Source organism: Petromyzon marinus, chromosome 29 (genome assembly GCF_048934315.1).
Source record: "Petromyzon marinus isolate PM22_M1 ecotype Great Lakes invasive population chromosome 29, UKy_Petmar_22M1.pri1.0, whole genome shotgun sequence".
NCBI classification, from domain to species: domain Eukaryota; kingdom Metazoa; phylum Chordata; class Hyperoartia; order Petromyzontiformes; family Petromyzontidae; genus Petromyzon; species Petromyzon marinus.
In genome coordinates, this window is record NC_133695.1 from 1,719,329 (window position 1) to 1,730,828 (window position 11,500).

Genomic DNA, 11,500 nt, shown 5'->3' on the forward strand with positions numbered 1-11,500 from the left:
ACCCAAATAATATAAATTCCTTTTATACTTACGCGATCTAACACAAAACCTTTTATTATGAATAAGATTACTTATTACATGTATTAAAAACTTTTGCCTGCCGAAGACACGAAGACAGGCTTTATGAACAAATGATTAATACAAAATATGATTCTGACGGCTGAATATGACCCAGAAGGTCGAAACTTTCCCATGGTTGTCGTTCATTAAACAAACATCTGCTTAAATTTTGATTTAAAGCTTTCGTGACTGCAGTAATTCATATTCTTAGTTCTTTCGGTAAAGTCACGTTGAAGGGAAACAATAAAATAATAAAGTATATATAAAAAATAAAAAAATTATCACGACGTTTCGACCATAACACACCTGATGACGACCGTTTGTGTTATGGTCGAAACGTCGTGAGAATTTTGATTGTTTAATATATATTTTATTGTTTCCCTTCAACGTGACTTTACCGAAAGAACTAAGATTATAAACATCTGCTTGATTATATTTGTACAGAAGACCGATATGCTTATGGTATGTGTTGATTGTACGTGGAACTTAAGCGTGCACAATGACTGCCATGCCCATGGTGTTACTGGCCCTGCACGTGCACACAGCCTGGCACAGCGCCGTGGCGACGTCACCGCCACGGTTGTTGTCGCTGTTGCTCGCTCCCCTTGCTAACATGGGGCTCAAGTCAGCGCGATATGCTATGACGTCACAGCGCGGTGACCAGAAGGCGCAATGACGTCATGTCACTGCGCGCAGCGGCGACGTTTTACATGGGGGGGTGGGTGAAGGGAGGGTGGTGATGAACCGCGTGTTTTTCTTGTGTTATGAAACGTCCCAAACGTTCAATGTTTATTCTGTATACCTAACGTGCTGATGATGATCCACACAAAGGGTGAAATCTGTCATACCCTGCGCCTTTAATTAAAGGGACACCGACAGGACTTAGCAAACGCTTGCGGCTTCAATTAAAGGAGCACTGTCGATATCAATTTCCCGTGTGCATGCGTTACGCCTTTAATTAGAGGGACGCTGACAAGATCCCCCCCCCCCCATACCCTGCGCCTTTAATTAAATGGACACTGATAAACAACCCCTCCACCACCACCGTGTCCAGTACCCTGCGCCTTTAATTAAAGGGACACTTACGAACACCCCCAACCACCACCTTGTCCGGTACCCTGCGCCTTTAATTAAAGGGACAGCCCCAACCCCCCTCCGTGCCCCATACAAAGAGGGCGGCCGCTCTGCGCGACTCGGCCAGTCGCGTCACGGCTGAATCCGCGAGCAGGGAGGAAGGGGGGCGAGGGAGGCGCTCTCGCGAAGCCACCGAGAGAGAGAGAGAATCAAACAGCAGCCCCGTCGACTCAGCCGACGGGAGACACCGACACACGCACAGAGGAAAGACATCAACTAACGGGCCAAGATGGACAACAGCGGCAAGGAGAAGGAGGCCATGCAGCTGATGGCGGACGCGGAGAAGAAGCTGCGCTCTTCCCAGTCGTTCTTTGGGGGCCTCTTCGGGTAAAACTGCCTCCTCATCTTGGCGATCGCGGCACGGGCGGGAAGCCTCACCGTCGCGGGTTCAGCCCCGGCCCAGCGAGCCGGTTGGGGGTGCCCTCTCGCCGCTGGGCTCCTCCTGCCTCGGATGGCTTCGTCTCTCGGTGTTGTTCATTGTCCATCGAGGTGGAATCGATTAATCCATTTGGCAAAAAAACAAAAAAGGCTGTCACTGGGTTAATGTCGCAGTGGCGCACCGTGATAAACGAGCACGTACCGGACATGTAATTGTACAGAGATGATCGCTGTTAAATGTCAAGTGTTACACCGCCTCTTCCTGCCCCGTTTCGAGTAAATATGGAACTGTTGGAGCAGCGTTGGCCTAATGTTCCATGTTTTATTGGCTTGCAAAGGTCATGTGAGAATGGGCCGAGTTGGCCCAACAATGGCTCAGTTGAGGCCCAACATTGAGCTGCGTGATGGCCAAATATTTGTGGTGGCCCAAGATTGAGGTTGGCAGTGGGCCCATCATTGAGGTCGGTGATGGGTCAATCTTGGGGCCCCAATGTCGGTGATTCTGCGTGTCTGCACCAATGAAGCATTTCGTGTCAGAATCGTAATCTTCATTTTATACTGGAGGAATCCGACGAGCTATAAAGCTCTTTTTTTCCACAGATGTCCAGCGCCTATCGCGGTGGCATGACGATCGGGTGACGGTGTCATTGTGTGTTTGTGGAACTGTCGTTTAGATGGAAGCCAGCGGAAAGAGACGCTAAGTCCAGATGTCCGGATAAAATGCTGCATTGAGGGCGAGGGGCCTGTTTGTTGGTGGCAGTGGATTATAAAGCCTTTGGGTTAATGCGGTGAAGGCTTATAGATTTGAAGCTTTCGTTACTGCAAGGTTCCATACTCTTTGGTTCTATTCGGTAAAGTCACGTAGGTAAAGCATAAAACAAAAAGTCACGACGTTTCGGCCACAACACAAGTGGCGAAGGGACCTTCACCTGATGAAGGCCACTTGTGTTGTGGCCGAAACGTCGTGATTTTTTGTTTTATTTTTTTACCTACGTGACTTTACCGAATAGAACCAAAGAGTACGGTGAAGGCTTTTTCAGACATGCACTCCAAAGAGGCTTAAAACTGTTTATTTAACTGGAGGGTTTTGTATATGTTCACATGTTTTATACATTTGAGTATGTAATGACCCAATGGGGCTCTCTTGCCTTTACGTATATGGGCTATGATAAACACACAATCTCGAGTAAACATTTATATTTTCAAGTACAGCTAGTCACTCTTTTTGTTTGGGTCACTCCAGTTTGAATAAAGTACAGAGTGCCAACGTTTGTGCTTTATTCGTAAGATGATCGGTGGACAGGAAGTTCATTGACATCAGCTGACTTGTTGTTAGGCCTATAAATGCCTAGTGGCGTGCTAACATAGTCACACTTGCCTTGTCCTAACTCACGTGGGCTTCTCCTAGTCACATTGAAAATAGTGTTCAATCGGCGCACATTCTCATTCACTCTGGAGCCGTATAAATAATATATTCTTTCTGAATTGTTTGCACAAATTAGCAAGGTGTAATTCCTGTGTCAGAACAAAAACATGTATAGCCTCAAGTTTTCTTAACAAAAATCTTCCTATGTCGTACACTATTTGCCACAAAAAAACACTTAAAATTATCTACATTTTAACGATGTTTTAAGCATTTAAGGACATATTCTGCGAGAAAGTATTTTTTGTCGTTGGCCACATTGTTAACATTCGGTCAATCATTGTGCACGGTAGGGTCGTATTGGTGTGTGATGTTGCTTTCTCATTAACGTACTGTGTAGGGGCGGATCCTCAAAGCAGGAGGATGCTTGTGAAATGTATGCCCGCGCAGCCAACATGTTTAAAATGGCAAAGAACTGGAGCGGTGAGTGTGCATCGCGCATTTCCCAGAATAAGTCGCATGATGCATGTTTGAGCAGCTTACAGTCCTTGGTTTTAGTGTGGATGACACGAGTATCTTTGTATTAATACAAACCGCTGAAAGCAAAGGCATTTCCTCATTGAATCTTGGTGTGTTGCTTTTCTAATTTCCAGCTGCTGGAAATGCATTTTGTCAGGCAGCCAAGCTGCACCTACAGTTGCAGAGCAAACATGATGCAGCTACCAACTTTGTGGATGCGGGAAACGCTTTCAAGAAGGCTGATCCACAAGGTAAAAATGATTCTCCATTGAAATAGTATTCCTACTTTGTTGACCAGCCAATGACTCTATGGCAATGCATACAAATGAGTGGAGATAATTGCATGTCAAACTACTCCTGTATACGACTAAAAGTTAATCTTACCTTTTCAAATGTTGTTCTTCTAGAGGCCATCAACTGTATGAATCGGGCAATTGAGATCTACACCGACATGGTAAATGTATCCACTAGACAGTACTCTGCTAAACAAACCTTCGTTCACACATTCGCTTATAAGCACGTGCAACTTGAGCAATTCATTTGAGAAATCATCTCTTCCTTCAGGGACGTTTTACCATTGCGGCCAAACATCACATTACCATCGCTGAGATTTACGAGACCGAGCTGGTGGACATTGAAAAGGTGTGTCCCTTTAAAACATCTCTTACTTTCATATCGACAATTTCAGTTACACTGTAAAACATACAAACTGAGATCACTTTATACAATGCCATACTGCCAGCATATATAAAAGTGGAAAATAAAAATATGGTCCCTAAAAATGTTAGTTTGTGGAATATATTTCTTGGCCACAATTGTATCTGTCAATGCTATTTTTAAAGGTTATAATTATTTTTGTGACAGTAATGTATTGTCTTGCAGGCAATAGCACATTATGAACAGGCTGCAGATTATTACAAGGGGGAGGAATCCAACAGGTAACATTTGCAGTGCCAATCCATACACTTGCTGATTTGTTTTGTGAAACGTTTTCAATACTTGTGATCCACATCACCTGACAGCGATTACTTTGATCGTTTTGCAGCTCAGCCAACAAATGCTTACTAAAGGTGGCTGCATATGCAGCACAACTGGAACAGTACCAAAGAGCTATCGAGATATACGAGCAGGTAAGACATTTATATCACATTAGACCAGGGGTGGGAACAACCTTTTACTTACTGAGGGCTGAATGGAACTTTGAAAAACAAACGCACACCTTGGCATATTCCTATAATGCAACAAATAATTAGTACTCACCCTTTGCCGCAGTGGCAGAAGTGACTTGGAGTGCTAAAATTAGAAACGATGTTGTTTCCAAGTCGAATGTATTTCAGGTACTTAATTAATGCAGCTAAGGTGCTTGCAGTGACGGATACATATTGTTTGCAGGCAGTTTCCAAGTGGTCGGCCTGATGTGGCGATGGCCCATATAAAATGAAGTTACGAGCTGTATCTGGCCTGTGAGCAATAGGTTACTCATCCATATGTTACACGTACTATATATGGGTAGTGACTCAAGACACTATACTAACAACAGCTAGCTGTATGACTGGAATAGGGTTTTAAATAACAATGTCCACTCATGTGTCACATGAGTTAGTGTTGGGCTTTATCCGCTTGAATAAAGATCGGCAAACAGTGGGAGATTTTGTTAAATATCCCAGCATTCACAATTTTACTGTTAATCAATTGAATAGGCTAATCGTGCCAACCATAACATGGGGATGTATGTTGAACTTATTTCACACCATACGTAGCCAACTCGGAGGGGTGGGAGAAGGACAACTAAACACAAAACTCAGTTCTAAAGAGATGTCATCTTGTCAATGCTGATGAACTGACAGTCATGTCAGGTTGTCATGCATTTCTTTGCAAAAAAGCACACAAATCAATGGAAAGTCATTTATGTAATGAGATAATGAGAGCAAATGTACAGGCAGTCCCTGACTTTCGAACGGGTTCCATTCCTGAGACTCGTCCGTAAGTCAAACGGTTCGCAATTCAGGAAAAAATAATGTACTGTATTCAATTACACATACGGTCAGTGTTATAAAATGTGTTGCGGTTCAACAAAAAAAGGGAAGCATTGATAAACTCTTAAATATCTGTAATTGTCTCACAGACTGTTATGGTCTATTATTGTTGTCTTCACCAACCGTGCATTTGCTTTTGGTCTGACGTTGTTGACATGTAGGTCGCTACCAATGCTATGGACAGCACCCTGCTCAAATACAGCGCAAAAGAGTACTTCTTCAAAGCAGCGCTCTGCCATTTCTGCATCGACATGCTGAACACGAAGGTGGGACGCCACGAGTCACAAATCCTCACCCTCACCCAATGAGTTGCGAATTAAGTCTTGTACATTGCAGGGATGAATTGCCTACTCTTCAGCTAATGGGCTTTAAATGGTTGACTGAAAGATGTAACAAACTAAATTGTTGTCAGTTTGCCAGATAACTGAAATGTATAATTGTTCGTATGCCATTCAAGAAGCTTGTGCAATTTTTAATGAGTAAATGGTGGTGTGACTACAGAACAGGGTAAACACATAAATAACCTTACTTCTGCAATCATGCAATATTAGAGATGGAATAAACGTATTTTATTCTAAATGTTAAGAGTTTATTTTCAAAATAGAAATAACCAACACTAAAGAAGGCATGTTTAAACACTTTTGGGTACAATGCTTTAATAACCCACATGACCAACTACCGTCAGTCATTTTATGTTTTATTTACACTCAGAAAGCTGAATCGCATGCAGGTTATTTACCCGCTTGGTTTAAGCAACTCATTGGACAGAGTACCTGAAGGGGAACTCAAGCAAAGCCACACCACATCCGTGAGCAAATCCAGGCAGTGGCTAAATTTATTAAACTTGGGTCTCAGTGGGAGCTGCCCCCCCCCCCCCCCCCCCCCGACGCAGGCTTTAGAAGATCTCTTAGTGGGGAGCGTCATGCTGCATCAATACAGGAATTTATGTCATGACCTGTTGCAGTGGGGCGCTAGCATCGTCGGTGGTCTACAGAAGGGTGCTGTGGCAGTGGGGCACAAAGCTTTCTGCGAACACCAAGTTACCTCTTTCTGGATACCCCATCAGAGATGGTCTCTTGGATCCTGAAAATGTGGCTTAATTGAAGGTCATTCACAACAAACTGTTCAAGGATCACAAAGTGAGCCAGACGGTATATTCAAAAGATATCAAAGGTCAGCATGTGAACGAACCAGTCCCTCCTTTAACGGAAGTGTTGAACGCTTCCCTTTTATACAGCAGAGGAAGAGGCAAGGCGGATATTGTACTTTGAAGCCAGTACTCGGTCAACAAAGGCTTTTGGGGTTCCCCCTCCAGCCACCCTCTGCTCCTAAGGAATTCCCAACCATCACCACCCCCAATGACAGAACAATTTATCTCCCACAGCATCGCCCCCCTCTTAATTCCAGTGGGAGAGTGATTGGGACACTTTAGGAGAGAATGGTCTTGAACAGTTTCACACAGATGGACTCTCTTAATTTACCCTCCTTTGACCATCTTGTGTTCTCCACCAGCCCCATGTAATTTGATTGTTGCAACAATTTGATTTAAGGAGTGGACAGGTTGTTGTTTAGTTCCCCCTGCTGAGTCCAAAGCCTGTATACGACACGATATGGTCCAAAATAATGCAGGGGTTTCTACCCCATTGTCGACCTTTGGCTAGTGAACAAGTTTGTCAAGCCCTGCTCCTTCAAAATGCAGACCAGTGCCTTCATCATTTGAGCTTTGCGCCCATGGGAATACTTGAATGGTAAAGGGGAAGAGATGGAGGCATCCGGATTTCATCAGTTCTATTATTAAGCAAAGGTGGATAATCTGACCATTTTGGTGCTTAATATCAAGAGTCAAGACAGCAGCTCCCAAGATGAGGATTGTTTTTTGTTTAAATAATCGATTTTGCTTATGCTGTGAGATCAATAAGTGCAGAATTTGACTTTCATTTGTGACCCAATCGACCAGAGCAGTGGCTGTCTTTGGGACCTCTTCGTTCACACCTGTAGGGCATGCACATTCCCAAACACCTTGATGACGTGTGTCAGGGTGGATTGAGTCGCATTAGCAGATGGCTTTTTGGTAAAGCTGTACTCACAGCTGGTCCCACCAGGCTTAGTGTTCCATATAGCATAGTTTGTTGTCCTTCGGCACCTTTGAAAAGCACGGTTAACTACATATGGTGTGAAAGAAATTCACCTTACATACTTATGGGTTCGTTTTTTTGGCCACGCTCAGTTTTTTTGGTAAGATTTTTTTATGGTCTCCCTCCAGTGTTTCAGCTTTGGAAGGGTAGTTTTGTATGGTGGCATGTGTGTTGCATAACGTTAAAGGGGCTCAATGCACATGCCACAATACATTTCTGTCATTCCCACGTGGACAACAATTTGTTTATAACTTTCCAATGTAGGAAAGTAAAGAAGTTATGTTTTGTGGATTTTCGCGAAACATTACTCAGTTTGTTCACATGATTCCATGTTGAGCCTCGATTTATTTTTTTACCGATGCTAAGCTGATGTATGTGCCCTCAGCAGTTGGTCAAGTGGGTTGGTCACATGGTGACTTCTGTATGCAAGGGTGATTAAACCATGCCTTCTTTAGTTGAGTGTTTTTTCTCTTGTAAATGAATTTAGCATTTATAATAAAAACCGATTCAATTTTGGCATCTGTTAACTCTTCTGTATTCACAATTTACTAATTAAAAAATATCAAATTATTCTGGGTCCCTTTAAAATCACAAAATGAAAGATATTTATCTATATATATGAAAGGGAAATTTGTGAATGTCTATTCGAAATGTTTAGCATATTTCCCAACATGCAACAAACTTGAAATTTGGCATGTGGGTAGCTACCTGACTCTACACAATGCAAAAAATAGACTTTTGTATATTTTTTTGGTGGGCGACGTCACATCTGTGACGTCACCCGCATGCGGCAGCTTGACGCAATGTGCCTGCTGACGTCACGCATCCCCCCCAACCCTCCGCCCAGGCCGTGTATTAATCCAAGACAAGAATCTAAGTCTCGGGCGAAGCCGGGTGGTAAAGCTAGTAATTTATATAGTACAGATGATTGCGGAGGTTAAGTTAGTTCTGTTTGGTAGCATGCGTTAATATAACTTCAGGGTATTTAGCCCAATTAATCATGTAATGGCTCGTTGCAATTGTTTTGTTTATTTTAGCTGATATCACCCATGTTTTCTAATGATTGCTTTCACAGTACCCCATATTGACTGGTCTAAAATGTCTGTTCCAGCTTGCCCTGGATAAGTATGAAGAAATGTTCCCAGTATTCTCGGATTCCCGAGAATGCAAGCTGCTTAAGGTAAGCTTTTCTTGCCCAAAGAGTTCCCGTCTACCTTTTTCATTAAACTTCAATTATTGTACATACATGCATTAACAAGGAAATGTTATGTGCTTCAATAGAAACTGCTTGACGCCCATGAAGAACAGAATTTGGAAAGCTATACGGACGCGGTAAGCGAAAAAAAACATTACTGGTTTGAGGTTGCTGCCGAAGCAGACTTACAATGCAAACTTAAGTTTTTCTTCTCATTTTCTGAAAAAAAACAGCATTTTGTGGTGTGCGAGATTGTAAACATGTTGGCAAAGCGTGGTCGGGGCATGTGTCCAATGACAGGTCAAAGAGTACGACTCCATCTCGCGCCTGGATCAGTGGCTCACGACGATGCTGCTGCGCATCAAGAAGACCATCCAAGGCGATGGCGATGGAGACCTACGATAGGTGGAATGGCAAGGAAACTCTGCTTCATTGACAGCACGCATGCAAACCTGCCACGTAGCTATGGCAAAACACACACGCCACGACCATTTACCACATGAGGTTCGGTTGGATTGACATACGATGAATTCGCCATTTGAAGAATGTTTTTACGTGTATATTTTCTTTTCCTAATAGGAATTTGGTCTGTGCCAATCCAGATAAAGTGATTGAAAAAAATATTATCTTGACCTTGGTGATAAAATTGAACACCTTTAGCAATGCTACAAACACATTCACAGCAAGGTAAAGTAATTGGTCACGTTTGTAGGAAGCGAAGTATGCTGCTTTAATCCAAACCAAATGTTAGCACTTGTGTTTATGAAAGTACATCCGTTTGTTGTGTTTGTATATAAGTGGGCTGTGGTAATGGTTTCACAACTTGCAATGATTTGGATCGTCATGTTTACCAATTTTTTGTTTGAAGTTGACGGCACGTGCAGTTATCACATCTGCGGTTCAGTATTTCTCTTCCCATTCATTTACAGTGTTCCACTTGTACCATTGCAATGCTTCCATATCAGAGAAGTAGGGGATGTACAAGAAATGCCATTTATTTTTGCATGTCTGAAGACGGCAGACATTTAAAAAAAAGATCTATGGCAGGTATGGACATTGGGGCTCGTGTTCACTGGGGGAAAAAAGCATGCAATTAAGTCTTTGACAGGGCCTTATGTCGTGAGCATAAACAATTGTGACCAATTAATATTTGCAGATCTTACCGAGTGTAAATGCTGTATAATTTGAGGTGGTAGAACCGATTTTTTTAAAAATCTTACATTTACATTTCTTTAAAATATAGCTTTTTTTTCCTGCCTGGCCTAGCACTGTTTAATTCAGATGTTGTGCTTGCTGTGTTGCCACGTTGTGTATGTACAGTGCTCGTTGTACTTGTAGTGCAGTCGTGTCTATTTGCTTGAATGTCACCGCTCCTTGCAAATTGTTCCGTAGCAACAGCAGTTTTACATTCTCACTATGCTAACTAGAGATGTCATACAATGAAACTGCTTACCGTTGAATCCGAATAAAAATTGTGAAAAGGAAAATTTGCGTTGTATATTTTTTTTCTGGATGCAGTCACGGTGTAATGGTTAGAATGCACTTATGCCAGGTCACTGGTTAAACCTCCCAGCGTGATAAAACAATGGGCACACTTCTTAAATCCCACAATGCCTCTATCCACCAAGCGATGTACGTGGTGCTGGGGTTGTGTGGATATTGCCACTTTTTCCAAGATGCCTGTCCAGCACAAAAAAAGGCCACAAATATTCAGCGGCACTAGAGCTCCCTCGAGTGGAGGCCCTTCGACCAGAAATGGTGCAAAGAAGCAGTTGCAAGGCTGCACTTTTACATTCATTTTAAGATCTGAAAAACAACGCGAATAAGTTTTATTTAACACGAGCCTGTTACATTTCAAAACGGCAAGTTTTTAAAATTACTTAATTCAAATAAACGTTATTTACGTGAATAATTTCGGAGTGCGCCATTTCAAGAATGTTTTTACGTGTACCCATAATTTACTGCAGGTTTGTTATAAGCAACATTAAGCATGACAAACTTTGGACCCTGTAATAATTATCGTCAGAATACTGTTACGAGACAAGTAGTCATAGCAAGTATGTGTGCACAAAGTCGTGTCACCATCGTTGAAGCTGAAAATTTGCAAACTGCCCAAGTGAGACTCATTGTAAACGGTGCTGCGCAAGGCTGCAAGACCACACACTGCTGAATAGATTCCAAAACAATTCCCTTACAGGGATTCATAGTGCAGTCAATTCACACAATATACCTTGGTAAATATGTTGCTTTCTTTCCTCCAAATGTGCTCGCAGTGTCCAATGTCAAATCAGAATATCCATTTGAAACTGCGGGCAGCGCTTGTAAGAAAACAGCCGAAGAAAATCACAGGGACTCCTCTACTTACGAACATTCAGACACGAACAAAGGCTATAAATGTCCAGTTGCCTAGACGGACCGAGTCATAAGTTCAACCGCAGCGCAATCGATAGTGGTGGTGGCATCTACATCTGCAGACATGAAGAACCAGTGGCATCTACATCTACAGGAGATTATACAACTTTTAAAGCCATTCACCATGTTTAGTGTACATGCCGTACAACACGTTTGGAATCGACAAAAGTAAAGTTGGTCTTAAGAACACACCTCTGGAAACTAACTCGTTTATAAGTAGAAGAGTCCCCTTTACATGAAACTACAAGGGTGGTTTATGTCAGTAAGA

General features: G+C 42.6%; 1 protein-coding gene across 2 annotated transcripts; it reads left to right on the forward strand.

Annotated features, from left to right (window-relative positions):
• Positions 1-1,227: 1,227 nt before the first annotated feature.
• Positions 1,228-10,307, forward strand: LOC116947368 (alpha-soluble NSF attachment protein). 2 transcript variants are annotated; one of them, XM_032963016.2, is made up of 11 exons: positions 1,228-1,521; positions 3,336-3,418; positions 3,589-3,705; positions 3,862-3,908; positions 4,019-4,096; positions 4,337-4,392; positions 4,500-4,584; positions 5,652-5,756; positions 8,737-8,805; positions 8,907-8,957; positions 9,121-10,307. In XM_032963016.2, exons 1-11 carry the CDS (start codon positions 1,424-1,426, stop codon positions 9,223-9,225), a joined length of 894 nt encoding a protein of 297 aa, XP_032818907.1. In that variant the 5' UTR covers positions 1,228-1,423; the 3' UTR covers positions 9,226-10,307. The 2 variants fall into 2 exon arrangements, with proteins under 2 accessions (XP_032818907.1, XP_032818908.1); XM_032963017.1 differs by lacking the exons at positions 1,228-1,521; positions 3,336-3,418; positions 3,862-3,908 and having other exon boundaries at positions 3,646-3,705.
• The last annotated feature ends 1,193 nt before the right edge of the window (positions 10,308-11,500 follow it).

Excerpts from the sequence above, each read along its gene's own strand:
- LOC116947368 (XM_032963016.2), top strand. The coding sequence starts at position 1,424 with ATGGACAACAGCGGCAAGGAGAAGGAGGCCATGCAGCTGATGGCGGAC. Across the intron at positions 4,097-4,336 it reads AGCTGGTGGACATTGAAAAG|GCAATAGCACATTATGAACA; the intron begins GTGTGTCCCTTT and ends ATTGTCTTGCAG. Across the intron at positions 4,585-5,651 it reads CTATCGAGATATACGAGCAG|GTCGCTACCAATGCTATGGA; the intron begins GTAAGACATTTA and ends GTTGACATGTAG.